At 39.6% G+C, this 22,740-nt stretch overlaps 1 protein-coding gene across 5 annotated transcripts in view; it reads left to right on the plus strand.

Annotated features, from left to right (window-relative positions):
• ATP8B4 (ATPase phospholipid transporting 8B4 (putative)) overlaps positions 1 to 10,114 on the plus strand; it is a 305,563-nt gene extending 295,449 nt beyond the window's left edge. For all 5 annotated transcript variants that reach the window (XM_036844630.1, XM_036844631.1, XM_036844629.1 and 2 more), the window contains 3 exons: positions 4,538 to 4,676; positions 7,500 to 7,630; positions 9,307 to 10,114. In XM_036844630.1, the coding sequence (XP_036700525.1) occupies positions 4,538 to 4,676; positions 7,500 to 7,630; positions 9,307 to 9,588 (552 nt within the window). In that variant the 3' untranslated portion in view covers positions 9,589 to 10,114. The remainder of the gene's footprint in view (positions 1 to 4,537; positions 4,677 to 7,499; positions 7,631 to 9,306) is intronic.
• Positions 10,115 to 22,740: the final 12,626 nt, after the last annotated feature.

Genomic DNA, 22,740 nt, shown 5'->3' on the forward strand with positions numbered 1-22,740 from the left:
TTTAAATCTTATAATACGGTACCTTGAAAAGTACAGTAGTACAGTACAACAGCTGGCACACAGGGGCTGGCATCGAGTGAACAGGCAAGAAGAGTTACTGACTCGAGGAGGGAGAGGAGGTGGGAGGTGATAGAGGTGAAGGATTGTCAGCAATAGGAGATGGAGGACAAGCTGCAATTTCACTCATGCTTGATGTTGATGGCATAGGTTCTGGTTCCTTGCTGGATTCAATCTATCTACCCTCTTGAGAAAACAGTCCAGTGATGTCTGGGTGGTAGCTCTTTTTTTCTAGTCATAGATGACATGGTGGCACTGGACTGCATTCTGAACGGCCACTGCAACCTTCACGTACCATTCTACATTCAGGTCCTGTGCCTCAAAAACTAACAGTGCCACCTCAAATAAAAAACAACCCCATGCCATTTCCTGCATCGTGAATCTCTTCAGTTCTTCATTTACTTCTTCTTCCTCTTGTCTCTCTTCATCCTTTCTCTGGGCCTCCAATTACATCAGGTTTTCATTAGTAAGCTCCTCGTGTTGCACAGCAAGGAGTTCAATGAAGTCGTCCTCTTGCAGATCTAGCTTGAAATAAAGATACTGTACTACTGTACTCTATACAGTACTCTACAGTAAAGTACACAAAAGCACAACCACTTGTAGAGGATGCACACACGTGACAATGTACGCCAGACACATGAACTAACTTACATGATTGGACATGTGAACGCATGTTCGCATCTTTGAAAGTTCACAACTTGAAGGTTCGTATGTAGAGGACTTACTCTAGTTTGCATCTGCTAATCCCAAACTCCTAATCCATCCCTCTCCCAACCCCCCCCACCTCCTTGGCAACCACAAGTCTGATCTCTATGTCTGTGAGTCTGTTTTGTAAATAAGTTCATTTGTGTCGTATTTTAGATTTGACATATAGTGATAGCATATGGCATTTGTCTTTCTGTTTCTGACTTACTTCACTTAGTATGATCATCTCTAGGTCCATCCATGTTGCTAGAAATGGCATTATTTCATTCGTTTTAATGACTGAGTAGTATTTCACTGTGGGGGTGTATATATATATATATATGCACGCACACACACACACACACACACACACACACACACACAATCTTCTTTATTCGTTCATCTGTCAATGGATACTTGGTGTTGATGGACACTTGCTTCCATGACCTGGCTATTGTAAACAGTGCTGCTATGAACACTGGGGTACATGTATCTTTTCAAATTACAGTTTTGTCCAGATACATGCCCAGGAGTGGGATTGCTGGATTATATGACAACTCTAGTTTTAATTTCTTGAGGAACCTCCATAATGTTTTCCATAGTGGCTGCACCAATTTACATCCCCATCTGGTAAGAATGATTTTTGATGATCCATTGATCTTCATCAGGCATCTTGAGTTTGTTTCTATTTCCTCTTTTATGCAAATGGTGGACAATACCATTAGATATTGAGTTAGAATTTACAAAAGCTTTCCAATCCATTAAAGTCTGTACCTCTGGGTGGATACGTTAAGCCATGTCACCTATGTTTTTTGTCTTTTTTTGTGTGTGGTTTTTTGGGGGGGTGTTTTTTTTGAAGGGGAAAGTATAAATCAAGGGCTTAATTTTTATACAGTTTGAATCGCCTGTGGTGAGTCCTTTTTCTATCCTATAAACAATGTCTTTTACAAATCTTAGCCTCTTATATCCAATGAAAGATCTTGTTAAACCCCAGACTTTCTCTTCATGACTCAATAAATATTTAATAGATTGAATGAATCAAATGTAAATATACTGCTTTTAAATGGCATCTCTGCCATGCCTTGATCCATCTAAGTGAGTATCATTGAGTTCAAACCAAAGCCATCTAACACTCTACATCTTGGAAGTCCAAAATTCAGTCAGACAGGTAGCATCCAAAATCAGAACCAGATTTCTCCACTCAAAGAGGAGTTCTGTTTGTCTGTTTCACAACTAAATAAAGCATATGGGTGCTTTGTGAACTCTCCATGCCTAGTTCCCCTGTGTTCAATTCTGTAGCAGAGGAGGAGATAATGGAGTGACTTGGAAGTCTCTGACACAGCTAAGGCATCCATCATGAAATCATGGCTTCAATCAGACACTGCTGTCCTTAACACACAGAATAAGTTTCAGGAATTTTGTGAATAAGCTCATTTTGAGAGCGGCATTAACATCCTTTCCTCTCTGTCTAAGCTTGAGTAATTTCTGCAGAAGGGGTACATAGATGTTATACTTTTGAGTTCAAATCTTTCTGTATCTTTACTCAATGATATATTGGATGGGCATAAGATTCTTAAGTCAGAGCATTTTTCTTTAGGAACTTTGTAAATGATTTTCCACTACATCCATTGCAGTGTAGCAGTTTGATATTAAGTTGATTCTCTTTCCTTTGTAAATAATATCTTCTGTGTCTAGAAGCTTATGTTCTTTATCTTTGGACTTCACAAATGTCACCAGAACATAACTTCTTTCATTGATTTTCCTAGAATTTACAGTACCCTCCCAATCTGAAAATCTTTGGTGTTTGTTATCCCAGAGCAGTTTTCTCTGTCATTTCTTTGATTGCTACTTCTCTCTTTCTTTCTTTTCCTCTTTCTACGATGCCATTATTTCTTATATTGGGACCATGGATCTGACATCTATGGATTTGCCATCCGTGTCTCATATCTTTTTGCACATGGTTCCCATTTCTTCAAGTTTTTGCCCTGTTACGAGATATTGTTTCCATTTGTTTTTCCCAGAATATTAATTCAGTTCTCATCAGTGACTATTATTGTTTGGTTTCTCTACTGAATTTTTAAATTCAGAAATAATGCTTTTATTTCTTCCAGAATTTTTTTCTATGATCTAATTGCATCTCCTTAAGAGTTCTCATTACTTTTGTTGTTGTTGTTATAGTGCTTGTCTGTCTTTCCCATTAGTTCTGCCTCAACAGGAGCCACTTGTTCTTGTTTTTTTTCCAATTGCGTCCTCTTAAATTGGTTGTGATTTTTCTTTGCCTACTCATACCCACACAGGTCAGGCTAGTGGTGTCTCTTAATGGTGATGAACTGACAGGTGGTGAAAGGTACAGCTGCAGATTTTGGTCTAATGTCTCGACAAATGAACTGGAAAGCCAGCATCTCTTTGCTGAGGCATGGAAAGCAGGGCTCTCTGTTCTCAGGCCTCTTGAAGAAAGTAAAGGCTGTCCCTTTAGCACCCCTGCAGTTTCATCAAGGCTGCCAGCATTCTTTTTATGGGGCATCATTTTAAAGGACAGTAAACGTCATGTGGGAAGGGGAAGTATATCTCCATGTGCAGAGAGGGATCTGTTTACTATGTAGGTAGAGCCCCTCAGGCAGGCAGTAAATCTGTGGCCTTGCATCAGACTGTGCTAGAAATGCAAACCTTCACTTGGACCATTTTGTGCCTCTGATATGCAAATAAGGATGCTAGAACCTACTTTTTTTTTTCTCTGAGAACTCAAGTGTTCATATTTACCAGTGGCTTTCTTGGTTTCCCCATAACAGGTTACTCTTTTTCAGCTGCGCTGCCATAACAAGTTATTGGAAGGGAGAAGGGCTTGTGAGCATGTTCCCAGATCACCATGAACCCCAGCTTCTGAATTTTATGCCAAGAGTGGATTAAGGATTTTTCTTTGCTATTATTTGAATAACTTAAGAGAAATGATAACCAGAATGAATTAGAATATTGATGTAAACAGATTATACCTGTGTCAAAATGGTCATATGAAAATCTATGTACAGTTTTTTTTTAGGTGTTTTTTAAAATTAATTAATTAATTTATTTATTTTTGGGGCTGCGTTGGGTCTTCGTTGCTGAGCGCATGGGCTTTCTCTAGTTGCGGCGAGCGGGGGCTACTCCTCGTTTCGGTGCACAGGCTTCTCATTGTGGTGGCTTCTCTTGTTGCGGAGCACGGGCTCTAGGTGCACGGGCTTCAGTAGTTGTGGCTCATGGGCTCAGTAGTTGTGGTTCACGGGCTCTAGAGTGCAGGCTCAGTAGTTGTGGTGCACAGGCTTAGTTGCTCCGCGGCATGTGGGATCTTCCCGGACCAGGGCTCGAACCCGTGTCCCCTGCATTGGCAGGTGGATTCTTAACCACTGCGCCACCGGGGAAGCCCTATGTACAGATTTTAAAATGTTGCACTTGCCCACTATGAAAAATAGTTTTCCAATAGAAAAATTTTGAGAGCAACTTGGAAAGTAGCTTTGAAGTTAGAAACCATTCTGCTTTCTTATTTCTCACTTAAAAAAAGTTTAACATTTTATTTCCTGATGTTTGACTCAACGTTGCTAGATATAATGGCTTGCAGATATAAGTCCTAAAGTCAATTGTCTACCAGAAATGTCACATTAGTCCCCTGCGTTGTGCAGAAAGTGGCGAGGCCTATGATTGGCTGGAAACTAGACAAGTGCAACTGTCTTCTCACAGAACAGTTCTGCGGAAACATTACTCAGTAAAATGATGCCCTTTTAATCCTCCACCATCTCCCCTTTGTGTTTGACTTTATTTACAGATAGCCTTGGATACCAGTTACTGGACTATCATTAATCATGTCTTCGTCTGGGGCAGTATTGCCACTTATTTCTCCATTTTATTTACCATGCACAGTAATGGCCTCTTTGGCATCTTCCCAAGCCAGTTTCCATTTGTTGGTAAGTGAGTCCTGCTATTTGCTGGGGCCTACTGTCCAGTTGTCATTGATTTGTCTTTGTAATTTATTTTCTTTTTTTGGTGGGATTAGGGATGACCAATAATTCTGTCTCTAGGAATTGATTGAACCAGACATCTGAGGGCTTACAGGCTTGAAGTGAGCTCCAAATGATTAGGTTTTGCTGTCCCTACTAGATGCAGAATCACTGAGATAGCTGCTTACAGGTTCCTAACAGCCCAGATGCAGTAGTCTGTCCCTTTCCAAATAAGAGGCATAGCACATACAGATCAGGGATACCTGAAAAACCTGTGAAGTTCATGTATGATAGAGGGAAGAGAAAGAAATGCCAGGCTTTCCCTTTTATGCCACATTATCACCAACATTTCTGCCAAAGTTTACCTGTGGAACTTATTTGCATTTAGAAAAGAAATAATGTATAATTTAGAGCCTTTTAAAAATTGCTGGACATAGGCCATGAGTGGCACCAAGAATAGGCTCTGTAGTTAGACAGCCAGTGTTCAAGTGTCGTCTCTGCCACTTATAAGCTGTGTGACCTTAGGCAAGTTTCTTTTCCTTTTCATGCCTTAATGTCTTCAGTTCTAAACGTGGGGATGTTAATAGTTCCTACTTTTATAGGAAAGTGGTGAGGGTTAAATGACATAATGCATATGAAATGCTTAGCATGTAGCCTGGTACATAATACTTTTTAAGTAAATGTTAGCCACAATGATGATGAAGATGATGATTACAGCAAATGTGGCTTGATTACTAGTTGGGGACATCGAACAGCAGATGGGTAGCAAAAGACCTCCTAAAATCCCTTAAACCCCTGAGATTCTATGATTCTACAAAGAGTATATATCTGGTCTATCTTTGGAGTATACTGTCATTGCACTCCACATTTCAAAATGATTCCCAGCAAGGGCCACTGAGCTTTACACAGTGGGGCTATTAATAGACTTTTAAAGAAGTTTTGAAATCTCTAGTGTGTGTGAAATAAGTTGGTTAACAGTGATGTTTCTGAGTTCATCCCAGCAAACTGTGGAAAAGAGAGATACATAGTGACAACCTACTTGAGCTCGATTAGGCAAGACAGATTTGCATCCACTAGTTGGGAAATCCAGTCTAGAAAAATAATTCTTAGAAGACTGATTCATGTAGAAAGCAAAATAAGAGCAATTATAGGGTTATACATTTCCAGAGGCACCTGAAATTGCAATTCCATTTAAATGCATGTATATGCTTAAGAGTATTGTATTCAATTTTGGCCTTCCTCTGTGTGTACATGGAAATCTTTAAGTTGTACCTCTCTTACTTAATATGTAATGTTAATCCTTTACTTATCAAAAGATTCCAACCATGTATAAACATGATGGTTGTGAATAAGAATAAACAAACATATTAGGAAAAAAAGAGCCATTTAAACTACTTTTAAGGTTTTTCTTTTCTTTTTGGTTGCCAAATCTGAAAGTTCAGTGCATTAACCAGAAGACTTCCAATCCTAAGACAGCATTCGAACATGCATAATGAGACTGGAATGCCTCAACTGGAGAAAGTAGTTTGTGTGGGGACCACTGTCTAAGCACATGCCATTCCAGGAATTAATTACTGGGTTCCAATGAGACTTTTCAAAACTTAAATCAACATTGAGGTTTAAGAAAATTTTTTTTTCCTTAGTAGCCAGCAGCAAGCAGGAGTGTGGTTTTAAAGTGATGCTTGTTTTTCCAGCCATGCCTGGGGGTACTGAGCTTCAGGGAGCTCAAAGAGACATTTAATTTACTGAGTCAAGTTTGTTTCTGCCCAGGCAAATGCAATCAAGTGCTCTTTGGTAGGCAGAGTCTATCCTCCTAAGACAGAAAATGCAGACATTCCAATAAGGAGCCAAGCATCACACCCAAAGCCCATTAAAATTGTGTTAACTATAGCATTGGGAGGGGGAACCTGGATAATTGGAGGTATCATATGCCTAGAAAACCAACAGGAACAACAGTTCATTTTGGTAACATAAGTAGGGTTGACATCTTCTGTATAGTTTGTCTGCCTGCCTTACTGACCCTTATTGCTTTGTTTAAACAAACATCCCAGTATACGAGGTGTGAGTATAAAATAAATAAGAAAACTGGCTCCAGGCTTGGAAATGAGTTTCACTACTCTATTGAACTAGAATATTGTATGGCTGAATCAGTGGTTTCCCAGTGTGGAGAATGCTCTTTTCACAAACCCAGGGGCGTCTCTGATCTCCTTGGAACCTTGAGTACTTCATAACCGAGTGAACACTAGAGAGGTTGGTAAGTCCCTTTGAGGCAGGTTTTTGGGGGCTGTTGCCTGAATTTAAAAGGTTGACCCTGTAGTGGATACAGCTCACCTTTGATGACATAGCCAGTTGAGAAGACCAGTATTTGCGATTGTACCTGCATCCAGAACGTACATTGTGTAGTTTTGATATGATAGTTTTGTTTGAATCCATAAGGGTAAATGTGCCTTTAAAAATAATGGCTGCTTTGTAGTTGAGGGATTTTGAGGCTGGATGAGAGAATTCTGCTTCATGAGTGAAGCTGGACTGAGCCTGGATCAGAGAATGCTTGGCTCTGGCTGGCAGTCCGCTAGTGATCAGGCCGTGAAGCAGTTCCCAAGGGTGATCTTACCATTCTTGCATTCTTATCACCACTGAGCATATGATATACTGGGGAAGATACCCAGTGGTTCTCCTAGGTAGTCCAAAAGTCCCTTTCAAAAAAGACCTTATGGGAATAGACAAAGAACCCATTAATTCAATAATTCAGTTTTATTTATAATCACAATGTTTATTTTTCTTTAATAATAGGAAATGCACGACATTCCTTGACCCAGAAGTGCATCTGGCTTGTTATTCTCTTAACGATAGTGGCTTCAGTTATGCCTGTGGTGGCATTCAGATTTTTGAAGGTGGATTTATTCCCAACCCTGAGTGATCAGGTATGTTGTAGTGCTGCTGGGTACTTGAGGGGTTGGTTCTTTGCTCTTGGAATCATGTCCTCTGCCTGATTAGAAGTCCAGAAAAGAGCTAATGAACTTCCCATCGGCAAACAAACACCTACAGGTGCACGGCATCACATCACAGTAGCTGGAACTGCCCACAATTGAACATACTAGCCCTGGGAGTGCCAATGAAGATAACTGTCTACACTAAATGTAGGTGGGGAGTTGTAAATTACAAGTTAAATTGGATATTTTTAAAAGTTGACTTTAAAAAAAACAAGCTTGCTGGCAGCATTTTGGACATTTGCTCCAAGGCAAAGGCAAGCTAGAGGGAAAGTTACTGACTTGGGGAAAGTAAAGGGAGACAAGCAAAGTATGAGGTGAAGGGGCTCTAAATTTCTGTAGAAATATAGTGGCAGATTGTTAAACATGGGAGAGAGGTTACTTTCTGAACAGATTAAGAAAGGGAACAGCAACATGATAGCTGGATTGGAAAATATAAAGTTAGAAGAAAAACAGAAAGAATAGATTCTAGAAATACCTAAGTCAAGGGATTAACAGAACATATTTCAGTATTTTATGGAAAGAGGGGTATAAGCAACACAATGTCAAGTTAGGTCAGGACCCAGATAGATAGATGAGAAAAGGCGACAGAAGAGATGCATTTGTAGCTATGTCTTGAGAAGGGGGAAACACTGAGGGGGTGAGTGACCAGGCTGATGATGCTGAGAAGAACTGAGGTAGAAATTCCCTTATCATGAAGTCCTTCGTGTTCTGGGGGCCAAAGTACCAAGAGATTCCGTCTGAAATGATTCATGGATTCCCCTGTTATGTTTGTCCTTTCCCTTTGGCTCTGTGAGCTCATTCTGATGTAAACTCAGAACATGATTGACGGATGAGCTGAAGGAAGCTGATGCTCATTTCTTCCTATGTTTATACACATCATGATTTTCTGCTTAATGGCTTTCTCCTGACGTGAAAGTCAGAAGCCAAGCAATCGATCAGCTGACCTAAAGAACAAGGTGCTGAGCACCAAACCTTGGATCTCTTCCTCCTCGGCATTACAGGGAAATGAAAGAAACGCTAGAAACCCACCCAAACAATGTTGAGCTCTTCAAAAGACCACAAAAAAACCCCCAAATAAATCAAAACACTGAAAATCCCGTGGTACTTTGACCTACCACAAGAGTTTGAAATTTTCTGACTCTCATGTTCTAAATTTTCTCTTAGTCCAGTTACTAATGACTGTTGGATCCTGAGAACCTCTAAAAGAGAGAGTAAAGACTTATATGGGGCAAATGGGTCTGTAAATTTTTCTACTGACTGTATTTGGCTGGTGCACGTTAGAAAATCTTTCTGTACAAAAGTATGTTCCTGTTCACTTAAGGTGGATGTATGAGATGGGGACAATAATGAAATTTGTCTTAACACTTCTTGTTTGCTTAATAGTCTCTCTCTCAGTAGAGATAAAAACTAACCAGTATCCAGTGTAATCTTTTGGGTAGAAAATTGCTTGGCTTTTAGGTGAAAAACTTGATTTTGCAGTGAAGTTGAGTACTTGGTTATCATTGATGTTGTTTTTACAGAAAAGGCTTTCACTTCACAAAGCAGCCCACTGCATGGAGTCTATCATCTGGATGCTTTATCTCACTCTGGGTCTCCTTTGTCTCCAGATCCGCCAGTGGCAGAAGGCTCAAAAGAAGGCAAGACCCCTGCGTAGCCGAAAGCCTCAGACTCGGAGATCAAGCTCGAGAAGATCTGGATATGCTTTTGCTCACCAAGAGGGCTATGGAGAGCTTATCACATCTGGAAAAAATATGCGAGCTAAAAATCCACCCCCGACATCAGGGTTGGAAAAGACACTGTATAATAGCACTAGCTGGATTGAAAATTTATGTAAGAAAACCACAGACACAGTGAGCAGCTTTAGCCAGGATAAAACAGTGAAACTGTGAGTCAAGATGAATTTGAACCACACAGTTATCTTTTCACTTCGGCTGGACCTGAAATTAGCTGGCTCCAGAGTTTAAGATCAGGGGCTAGGGGTGGGGCAGATGGCCTCGCTTAACCTAAATCTGTGTCAGACAGTGGCCAGTGCCATCCAACAGAGACGTGCTCTACTGAAAACCAGGTCAGAGGTCACTGTCCAATTCATGAGTTGGTGGACAAAACCCTCACAATACCAGCACAGGTTTTTTTTTTTATCAACCTAGATACCAATCGATCTGTACTTTAGAATCTTATTTCTGGAGAAACACTTGTAAATCTGCATATACAGACAATGGGTCTTCAGGTGAATAAAAGGGTGCATTCACAAGGCATATATCCCAGCTGAAAAGCATCCTTGTGACAGATTAACACTTATATATGTAAGATCAGCCGTTCCCAAGATACACTTTTAAGATTTAAAAGGTACACATTGTACACTAAGGTGCTTCCAGACTTATGGCAGCTTCTCACTGTCCAGCCTTGATCCCTACCTGTGTGTTCAGCCAGGACAACAAATCACCTTCAGGCCTGAAGAGCAGAAAAACATGTTGGTATTCCACATTGTTCTACTAGTCTACAGACAAAGTAGACTGAACATCTTTACAGTGGAATAGGCTGACAATTTGGTCAAATTTAATTCAAAAAATTCTCAGGGACATGTTCATGAAATGTCAAAGAGAGACTCTGGAAAGTATTCTAAAAATACTTTTCAATGACTTTTATAACAACTTCAGTAGTTATTTTCTCTGCCTCATCTAGAGCTATTAATGGACTCAGCAAAGCACTGGAGTTTCACACTTTGATGATACTATTCCATGTAATGTATGTGCAAATACTTTCAACATTTCCAGTTTTAAAAAGTTCAGATTTGAAACCAAATTAATAAACAGTCTTTTTAATTACTTATTTAAATATGCAGGTGTAGGTCATTCAGAGTTAGTTGGTTTTGATATTCAGCTGTCATATTCATAATTCAAACACATGAGGTTGAGTTTTTGGAGATGTTCCAGTCCAAATTTGAGTGCATATGTGAGTCATCAGTACAGTATCTGTAAAAGAATTCAAGCATATTTGTGTTCAAACTCCAGTTCTGTCACTTCTTACCTCTGTAAGCTTGGGCAGGTAATGTGCTTCCTCTGAGACTCAGTTTCTTCCTCTGTAAAATGAGGATATACTACCTACCTCATGTGGTTGTTCGAGGATTGTCAAAGCACAAATTCTTAAATCATTGAAAACATAATTCTCATGTGAATAGATGATGAGTTAAGTGCCATTTAACTCAATCAGAATACAAGAGCAAATGTGAAGAACTGGAATTTAAGTAATCAGTGGAAAAGGCATTGATGAGATTGCAAAATAAGATCTAAAACTGGTTAGTATTCTAAAGGGAAATAACCTTGGAGGTATTTTTATATAGTAACTATAACCTTGGAGGTAAATTTCTCTATCAGAAAACAAAAATAAATGATCATCATGCCTTATCAATTTTCTATAAATCATCCTCCAACTTTACAGAATCCTTAATCTGGTCCTTATTGCATTATTAGTCAAAGTTATATTTCCCAAAAGAGTCAGATGGATAATGGGCTAGCATGATATTAATGGATCACACAATCCTTTTTTTTTTTTTTTTTTTGGCCTTAATTTCCAAGTCTGGGATAACTTTTCCTGAATGGGATCAAATGAGATATATATAAAAGAGCCTAATACAGTGGTTTAATCATAGTTAATGCTTTTAGATATTCCCTGTTCTCCTACATGCCTGCATAGACTTAACTAGATGTTAGTTTTCAGTGTCTAATTTGTCATTAGTTTCACTGCGTTGTAACATTTTTGAAAGATTTGCAAACTTTTACTAAATATTTTGGCACTTGTGGTGTTTGATGTTTAGTCTCTTTATTGGAAACTCATTGGGGAGAGTTTTTGTTCCATTGATCAACTGATTTTTTTTTTTTTCTCTCCTTTACATGCCTAGGGAAAATGTACATCATTCTTAGGATCAGAGTCAAGAATAAAATGAACCAATTTGACCTATGTTTAAGGGATGGGAAAGATTAGGAATGGTCCACGTTTGCAAATTCAGTTCAAATTAAATAAGGCTGTTTATAAACAGATAATGTGGATAGCTGTGAGAGAAACACATTTATCAGTTTACTTTGGCCCCATGAGATGCAAATGAACTCACGTACCCATTCCGAGGTCATTCAAGTGCCAGGAATTATTTTGAGCCTGAAGATAAAAAAGCCTGAGTGGTGATGGTGATGCACTGGGGAATAGTAAAATTTTAGATTTACATAAATATTATCAGATTATTTGGAAAGAAAAAAATTCTATATTCAGGACTAAAGTTGATAACTATGTGTTTTTAAAGTCTCTGTCCACGTTTTGAGCTCTTATAGGCAATTACAAATTGTGTTTCCCAGAGGAGGGATCAAGATGGTGGAATAGGAGGATGTGGAGCTCACCTCCCCATACAAACACATCAAAAAAAATCTACATATGGGACAATTCTTAAGGAAAACTAATTGGAAACTGGCAGAAGAACTCCTATACCAAAGCTGCAGGAAAGATCTCCACGTAACAAGGTAGGACAGAAAAAATGCATAGGGTAGGGACCCCCACCCCTGAGAGGAATCTGAAAGGAAAAGAAATTCTGCATTGGTGGACCCTCACCTGGGGGAGCGAGCAGGTCGAGCCACAATCTGGGTGTCCCAGTCCTCGGGAACAGCACAGAGGAGACAGAGCCTGTTGGCTACTGGGAGAACTGCTGGGACAGATAGAAGGGCTGGAGAAGCCCAGGCTCTACTCCAAGGAGTGTGCATGTGCTGTTTCACCAACAGTCATGACAGAGAGAGACTTGCACTGGCAGCTGTCACCTCACTGCACTCCCCAATCTGAATGGGGCAGACACCCAGTCCTGCTCACTCCATACCACAGATTGGCATGAGATCTGGGCCAACCAGCCCTGGGAAAATACTTGGGATAGCTACACAGAGACAGACTGGGGTCTGGGGTGTGACCCAGTTAGGGTGGTGGTGGTCGTTGTCAGTGTGTGCTTGGGCGGAGCTGCAGGAGCATGCCACAGTTAGTCTCCCAGCGCAGTGAGTGCTCCAGCTCCACCCACTCCACACTGCAGCTTAGCACTGGATCTGGGGTAGACAGGTCCTGGGAGATGTCTGCCACAGAGACAGCCCAGATCTCTGGCAGCAGCTTAGCCACCTCAATTCCTGCAGTCACAAAGCCCCAACCCCAGTCCTAGACTAGTGAATGCTCTGGCCCAGCCACTCCACACCACAACCTTGCACTAGATCTAGGACCAACACAACAAGGGAAGGGATGTGACCTTAGGCTGCATCCAGGTGGAGCTGCAGAGGCCTACACAGGCAGCACATCTATCCTCTGTGAATGCATGGGCTTCACTTGCTTTAGCAATCACCTCCTTTAGGTCAGGGCATGCACTCAGGGGGAACGGAGCCTGATTGAGCCTGAATATCAGGGTTTCTACTCTCACTACTGGGGACCAGACCTCACCCCTCACAAGACAGCGACAGCCATGGACAGAGAGGAAGTCCCACCTTACACCCTGCACAGACTTTAGACCCAACACCAACCACACCCCCTATCAAGGGGAAAACAGCCAGCACCCTAAGGAAAGATGTGGCTGGTGTCCATGTCAAAACCAACCCTCTCACTGAAGATATTACACACACAGAGTCTTAACAGGGATGCTCCCACATAAAAACACCCTTCAAGCCGACAAAAGATAACAGTTCCTCCTGAATTCATAGAGACACAGAAAATTAGATAAAATGAAAATACAGAAACTACTCCCAATAAAAAGAGCAAGAGAAATCCCCTGAAAGAAAACATAATGAAACAGAGCTCACTAGTCTACCAGATCCTCAGTTCAAAAGGTGGTAATAAAAATGCTAACTGAATTAAGAAAGATTATTGATAGAAATGCAGATCATTGCAACAAGGAACTAGAAACTATAAAGATGAACCATCAGAAAGGGATAATTCAATTTCTGAGATAAAAAGCAATCTAGAAGCAATGGATAGCTGACTAAATGACACAGAAGAACAAATAAGTGATCTGGAAGATAGAATAATGGAAATCACCCAGTCAGAACAGCAGACAGAAAGACAAATAAAAAATGAAAGCAACATATGTTATCTATGGGATAATGTAAAATGTGCCAACCTACGCATAACAGGTGTTCCAGAAAGAGAAGAGAGAGGTGGGTATCAAAAATATATCTGAAGAAATTATGGCTGAAACTTCCCAAATCTAAACAAGGGAACAGATATCCTACAGGAAGCGCAGGGGGTCCCAAACAAGATGAATCCAGACAGATCCATGCCAAGACATATCATAATTAATATGGCAAAAGTTAGAGATAAAGAGAAGATTCTAAAGGCAGCAAGTGACAGTCATTTACAAGGGTTACAAGGGACCCCTCCATAAGGCTATTAGTTGATTTCTCTGCAGAAGCTTTGCAGGCTAGAAGGGAGTGGCACAATGTAGCCAAAGTCCTGAAAGGGAAAAACTTGCAACCTAGGATATTCTATCCAGCAACATTATTATTTAGAATAGAAAGAGAGATAAAGGATATATCAAACAAGCAAAAACTAAAAGAATTCAGCATACTAAACCTACCCTAAAAGAAATATTGAAGGGGCTTCTCTAAATAGAAAAGAATCAAGAATTTATAGGAAAGGGAAAATCCCAATATGAAAGTCAAATATATAATAAGGACTGAAGATCACTTAAATAAACCAGTACATAGATTAAAAGACAAACAAAAGAAATTGTAAAAGCGATTATAACTAAAGTAAACAGTAAAAGTAAAAGCATGAAGATGTAAACTAGGACATCAAAAACACAAAATATGAGGGAGAGGAGTTAAAAAATAGATCTTTTAGAATGTATTTGAATTTAAATGATTATCAGTTTAAAGCAACTAAATATAGTTATGGGTCAACATAATGAGCCTCATGGTAACCACAAATCAAAAAACTACAGTAGATTCACAAAAGCCAGAAAGAAAGGAACACAAGTATACCATAAAAGAAAATCATCAAACCCAAACAGGAAAATCAAAAAGAAATGAACCAAAAACCAAAAACCAAAAAAAAAAAAAAGACTGGAAAAACAAGGAATAAAATGGCAATAACATATCTATCAACAATTACTTTAAATGTCAATGAAAAAAATGTTCCAATTAAAAGACATAGAGTGGCTGACTGGATTAAAAAACAGGACTGTTCAATATGTTGCCTACAAGAGACTCACGTCAGAGTGAAAGACACACACAGCCTGAAAGTTAGAGGATGGAAAAGATACTTCATGCCAATGGAAACAACAAGAAAGTGGGGGTAACAATACTCATATCAGACAAAATAGACTTTTAAAAAAAAAGGCTATAAAGAAAGGAAGAGCATTATATACGATAAAAGGACCAATACAAGAAGATAATATTAAACTTGTTAACATATATGCACCCAATAGTGGAGCACCTAAATATATAAAGCAAATACTAAGGGACATGAAGGGAGAAATTGACAGTAATATAATAGGAGTAGGAGACTGTAGCAGCCCACTGACATCAATAGACAGATGACCCAGACAGAAAATCAATAAGGCAACCGAGGCCCTAAATGATACAATAGACTGGTTGACTTAATTGATATCTGTAGGACACTACATCCAAAAAACCCAGAACACATATTCTTTTCAAGCACACATGGAACATTTTCCAGGATAAACCACATTCCAGGTCACAAAATGAGGCTCAACAAATTTAAGGGGATAGAAATTATTTCAAGTAACTGTTCTGATTACAACAGTATAAACATAAAAATCAACTACAGAAAGAAAAATGGGAAAAGAACACATGGAGACTAAACAACATGCTAATAAAAATCCAGTGGGTCAAAGATGAAATCAAAGGAGAAATCAGGAAATACCTCAAGACAAAAGAAAATAAAAACACAACTTTACAAAATTTATGGGATGCAGCAGAAGCAGTTCTAAGAGGGAAGTTCATAGTGATACAGGCCTCCATCAAGAAACAAGAAAAGTCTCAAATAAACAAGGTAGCCTACCACCTAAAAGAATTAGAAAAAGTACAAACAAAGCCCATAGTCAGCAGGATGAAGGAAATAATAAAGATTGGAAAGGAAATGAGTAAAATAAAATAAAAATGACAAAAGAGCAATGAAAGCAAGAGCTAGTTTTTTGAAAATATAAACAAAATTGATGAACTTTTAGCCAGGCTCACCAAGAAGAAAAGAGAGGATCCAAATAAACAAAATAAGAAATGACAGAGGAGCAATAACCAATACTACAGAAATACAAAAAAATCACAAGAGAATACTATGAACAGTTTTATGCCAAATAAATTGGACAATCTAGAGGAAATGGACAAATTTCTAGAAACATACTAGTAACATAATGTTAAACATTAAACTTTATGTTAAACATAATGTTAAACATTATGTTAAACATTCTAGAAAATTTCTAGAAACATACAGCCTGCTAAGAGTGATTCAAGAAGAAACAGATAATTTGAACACACCAATCACTAGAAGTGAAGTAGGATCTGTAATAAAAAACAAACAAACAAGCAAACAAAAAAATATCTCCCTGCAAACAAAAGTCCATGACTGGAGGGCTTCACTAGGGAATTCTACCAAACATATAAAGAAGAACTTATGCTGATCATTCTCAAACTATTCCAAATAATTGAAGGATTACTCCCAAATTCATTTCACAAGACCACCAGTACCCTGATACTAAATCAAAAAAAGGCACTACAAAGAAAGAAAATTACATGTCAATATCTTTGTTGAATATAGATGCAAAAATCTTCAACAACATATTAGCAAACAAAATCCACAATAGAAAAAAAATAATCATACACCAATTTGGATTCATTCCAGGGTCACAAGGATGGTTCAATGTATGCAAATCAATGTGATACACCACATTAACAAAAGGAAAGATAAAAACCATGTGATCATCTCAACAGACTCAGAAAAAGCATTTGACAAAATAGACATTTCTCCAGAGAAGACATACAGATGGCCAAAACGTACATGAAAAGATGCTCAACATTGCTAATTATTAGAGAAATGCAAATCAGAAATACAATGAGGTATCACATCACTCCAGTCAAAATGGCCATCATTGAAAAATCTACAAATAATAAATGCTGGAAAGGGTGTGGAGAAAAAGGAACCCTCCTACATTGTTTCTGGGAATGTAAATTGGTACAGCCACTATGGAGAAGAGTGTGGAGGTTCCTTGAAAAACTAAAAATAGAGCTACCATAAGATCCTGCAATCCCACTCTTGGGCATATATCTGGAAAAAACCCTAATTTGAAAAGATACATGCACCTGAATGTTCATTGCAGCACTATTTACAATAACCAGGACATGGAAGCAACCTAAGTGTCCATTGACAGATGAATGGATACAGAAGATGTGGTATATAGGTATGTGTGCATATATATATATATGTACACACACACAATAGAATAAGACTCAGCCATAAAAAATAATGAAATAATGTCATTTGCAGCAACATGGATGGACCTAGTGAGATCATAGTAAGTGAAGTAAGCCAGATAGAGAAACACAAATATCTTACAATATCGCTTATATGTGGAATCTAAAAAAAAAAAAAGATACAAATGAAGTTATTTACAAAGCAGAAATAAATCCACAGACATAGAAAACAAACGTATGGTTACCAAAGGAGAAAGATGGGGGAAGGATAAAATAGGAGACTAGGATTAACATATACACACCACTATATGTAAAATAAATAACCAACAAGGACCTACGGTATAGCACAGGGAACTATACTCAATATTTTGTAATAACCTAGAAGGGAAAAGAATCTGGAAAAGAATAGATACATATGTATATGTATAAGTAAATCACTTTGCTGTACACCTGAAACTGACACAACATTGTAAATCAACTCTACTTCAATAAAAACAAACAAGAAGTAACATATATGGCTCATACAACTCAACAGCAAAAAACCAAACAACCCAATTTAATAAACATTTCTTCAAATAAAACATACAGATGGCCAACAGACACACGAAAAGATGCTCAACATTGTTAATCAGAGAAATGCAAATTAATACCTCAATGAGATATAACCTCATACCTGTCAGAGTGGCTATCATCAAAAAGTCTACAAAGTCTGCAAATAACAAATGTTGGCAAGTATGTGGAAAAAAGGAAGCTCTCGTACACTGTTGGAGTGTAAATTGGTTCCACTGCTGTGAAAAACAGTATGGAGGTTCCTCAAAAAACTAAAATAGAACTACCATGTGACTGAGCAATTCCACTCCTGTATATCAAAAAAACCCAAAAAACCCCCCAAATCCCCACTAATTCAAAAAGATAATGCACTCCAATGTTCATAGCAGCATTATTTACAATTGCCAAGATATGGGTGCAACCTGAGTGTCCAGCAACAGATGAATGGATAAAGAATATGTGGTATGTATATACAATAGAATATTATTCAGCCATAAAAGAATGAAATTTTGGCATTTGCAACAACATGGATGGACTTGGACGGTATTATGCTAAGTGAAATAAGCCAGAGAGAGAAACACAATGTTACACGACATCACTTATACATGGAATCTAAAAACTAAAACTAGTGAATATAACAAAAAAGAGACTCCTATATAGAGAACAAACCAGTGGCTACCGGTGGGGAGAGGAAAAGGGGGTGGGGCAAGATAGGGTAGGGGATTTAGAGGTACTACTATGTATAAAATAAGCTACAAGGATATATGGTACAACACAGGGAATATAGCCAATATTTTATAATAATTATCAATGGAGTATAACCTTTAAAATTGTGAATCACTATTACATAAACCTGAACTTTATAAAACATTGTAAATCAACCATACCTCAATAAAAGAAGAAAATCTCAGTTGAAAATTTGGGGTATTTCATTGGCCTTTTCTACTTGAAGGTTCTGAACTCCAGCTTTTATATTGTCAGCACCAAAGGCTACTAAAATGTCTGTTTAGCATTTTAGCGTCTTGCTAACAGCTTTTTGCTTTGATTTTTGGTTTCTTAACTTACACACATATAGCTTAGAAGACATAAAAATGCACCAAAACAAAAACTGCATGCAGAAAGTCAGACTCACTTTTCTTTGGTTCCTTTTTCTCTGGGAACTTAACTCCTCAAGTCCTGGCTGTACTGTTTCTCTGGCTCAGTGAGATTACCACAGCTTTAGGCCACCTTCTTCCATATTATCATGCCCCATGATTTGAATTGGTAAATGCCCTGGGAGAAAAAGCAGTATAAAATATGAGACTCTCTTAATGCGTGCAGCTACTCTCTGAGATCTTGGCCCTTCAAGTTCTGGCTGTAGCAATCCTAATCCTGGGCATATATCCCAAAAAGATGAAAACTCTAATTCAAAATGGTACATGTACCTGAATGTTTATAGCAGCACTATTTACAATAGTCAAGACATGGAAGCAACCCAAGTGCCCATCAACAGACAATTGGCTTAAGAAGATGTGGTGGGAGGGGGGGCAAGATGGCGGAAGAGTAAGACGCGGAGATCACCTTCCTTCCCACAGATACAGTAGAAATACATCTACACGTGGAACTGCTCCTACAGAACACCCACTGAATGCTGGCAGAAGACGTCAGACCTCCCAAAAGGCAAGGAAATCCCCACGTACTTGGGTAGGGCAAAAGAAAAAAGAAATAACAGAGACAAAAGAATAGGGACGGGACCTGCACCAGTGGGAGGGAGCTGTGAAGGAGGAAAGGTTTCCACACACTAGGAAGCCCCTTCGCGGGCAGAGACTGCGGGTGGCAGAGGGGGGAAGCTTCGAAGCCACGGAGGAGAGCACAGCCACAGGGGTGCGGAGAGCAAAGCGGACAGATTCCCGCACAGAGGATCAGCGCTGAGCAGCACTCACCAGCCCGAGAGGCTTGTCTGCTCACCCACTGGGGCGGGCGGGGGCTGGGAGCCGAGGCTCGGGATTTGTCGGATCGCAGGGAGAGGACTGGGGCTGGCGGCGTGAACACAGCCTGAAGGGGTTAGCGCACCACAGCTAGCCGGAAGGGAGCCCGAGAAAAAGTCTGCAGCCGCCGAAGAGGCAAGAGACTTTTTCTTGCCTCTTTGTTTCACAGCGCGCAAGGAGAGGGGATTCAGAGCGCCGCCTAAACGAACTCCAGAGACGGGCCCGAGCCGCAGCTATCAGCGCAGACCCCAGAGGCAGGCGTGAGCCGCGGCTAACAGCGCGGACCCCAGAGACAGGCGCGAGCCGCGGTTATCAGCGCGGACCCCAGAGACGGGCAGGAGCCGCTAGGGCTGCTGCTGCCGCCCCCAAGAAGCCTGTGTGCGAGCACAGGTCACTCTCCACACCGCCCCTCCCGGGAACCTGTGCAGCCCGCCGCTGCCGGGCTCCCGTGATCCGGGGACAACTTCCCCGGGAGAACGCACGGCGTGCCTCAGGCTGCTGCAACGTCACGCCGGCCTCTGCCGCTGCAGGCTCGTCCCGCATCCGTACCCCTCCCTCTCCCTGGCCTGAGTGAGCCAGAGCCTCCGAAGCAGCTGCTCCTTTAACCCCGTCCTGTCTGGGCGGGGAACAGACGCCCTCAGGCGACCTACATGCAGAGGCGGGTTCAAATCCAAAGCTGAACCCCGGGAGCTGTACAAACAAAGAAGAGAAAGGGAAATCTCTCCCAGCAGCCTCAGAAGCAGCGGATTAAAGCTCCACAAACAACTTGATGTGCCTGTACCTGTTGAATACCTGAATAGACAACGAATCATCCCAAATTGAGGAGGTGGACTTTGGGAGCAGGATATATTAATTTTTCCCCTTTTCCTTTTTTTGTGAGTGTATAAGTGTATATGTGTATGCTTCTGGGTGAGATTTTGTCTGTATAGCTTTGCTTTCACCATTAGTCCTAGGGTTAGGTCCGTCCGTTTTTTTTTTTTTTTACTTAAAAAAATTTTTTTCCTAATAAATGTTTTCTTAATAATTTTTTCCTTATTTTCTATTTTTAGAAATTAAAAAAAAATTTTAATAAGTTTTTTCATATTTTTTATTTTAAAAAATTAAAAATATATTTTTAATAAATTTTTTTCTTAATTTTTTTTCTTATTTTTTATTATAAAAAATTAATAAATCTATTTTTAAAAATTAAAAAAATTTTTTTCTGAATACATTTATTCTTAATAATTTGTTTTTCTTATTTTTTATTATAATAGCTTTATTTTATTTTATTTTATCCTCTTTCTTTCTTTCTTTCTTTCTATTTTTTTCTCCCTTTTATTCTGAGCCATGTGGATGAAAGGCTCTTGGTGCTCCAGCCAGGCATCAGGGCTGTGCCTCTGAGGTGGAAGAGACAACTTCAGGACACTGGTCCACAAGAGACCTCCCAGCTCCACGTAATACCAAACGGCAAAAATCTCTCAGAGATCTCCATCTCAACATCAAGACCCAGCTTCACTCAACGACCAGCAAGCTACAGTGCTGGACACCCTATGCCAAACAACTACCAAGACAGGAACACAGCCCCATCCATTAGCAGAGAGGCTGCCTAAAAACATAATAAGGCCACAGACACCCCAAAACACACCACCAGACGTGGACGTGCCCACCAGAAAGACAAGATCCAACCTCATCCACCAGAACACAGGCACTAGTCCCCTCCACCAGGAAGCCTACACAACCCACTGAACCAACCTTAGCCACTGGGGACAGATACCAAAAACAACGGGAACTACGAACCTGCAGCCTGTGAAAAGGAGACCCAAAACACAGTAAGATAAGCAAAATGAGAAGACAAAAAAACACACAGCAGGTGAAGGAGCAGGGTCAAAACACACCAGACCTAACAAATGAAGAGGAAATAGGCAGTCTACCTGGAAAAGAATTCAGAATAATGATAGTAAAGATGATCCAAAATCTTGGAAATAGAATAGACAAAATGCAAGAAACATTTAACAAGGACATAGAAGAACTAAAGAGGAAGCAAGCAACGATGAAAAACACAATAAATGAAATTAAAAATACTCTAGATGGGATCAATAGCAGAATAACTGAGGCAGAAGAACGGATAAGTGACCTGGAAGATAAAATAGTGGAAATAACTACTGCAGAGCAGAATAAAGAAAAAAGAATGAAAAGAACTGAGGACAGTCTCAGAGACCTCTGGGACAACATTAAACGCACCAACATTCGAATTATAGGGGTCCCAGAAGAAGAAGAGAAAAAGAAAGGGACTGAGAAAATATTTGAAGAGATTATAGTTGAAAACTTCCCTAATATGGGAAAGGAAATAGTTAATCAAGTCCTGGAAGCACAGAGAGTCCCATACAGGACAAATCCAAGGAGAAACACGCCAAGACACATATTAATCAAACTATCAAAAATTAAATATAAAGAAAACATATTAAAAGCAGCAAGGGAAAAACAACACATAACACACAAGGGAATCCCCATAAGGTTAACAGCTGATCTTTCAGCAGAAACTCTGCAAGCCAGAAGGGAGTGGCAGGATATACTTAAAGTCATGAAGGAGAAAAACCTACAACCAAGGTTACTCTACCCAGCAAGGATCTCATTCAGATTTGATAGAGAAATTAAAACCTTTACAGACAAGCAAAAGCTGAGAGAGTTCAGCACCACCAAACCAGCTTTACAACAAATGCTAAAGGAACTTCTCTAGGCAAGAAACACAAGAGAAGGAAAACACCTACAATAACAAACACAAAATATTTAAGAAAATGGGAATAGGAACATACATATCAATAATTACCTTAAATGTAAATGGATTAAATGCTCCCACCAAAAAACACAGACTGGCTGAATGGATACAAAAACATGACCCATATATATGGTGTCTACAAGAGACCCACTTCAGACCTAGAGACACATACAGACTGAAAGTGAGGGGATGGAAAAAGATATTCCATGCAAATGGAAATCAAAAGAAAGCTGAAGTAGCAATTCTCATATCAGACAAAATAGACTTTAAAACAAAGACTATTACAAGAGACAAAGAAGGACACTACATATAATCAAGGGATCGATCCAAGAA

This window comes from Balaenoptera musculus, chromosome 2, assembly GCF_009873245.2.
Source record: "Balaenoptera musculus isolate JJ_BM4_2016_0621 chromosome 2, mBalMus1.pri.v3, whole genome shotgun sequence".
Classification (NCBI taxonomy): domain Eukaryota; kingdom Metazoa; phylum Chordata; class Mammalia; order Artiodactyla; family Balaenopteridae; genus Balaenoptera; species Balaenoptera musculus.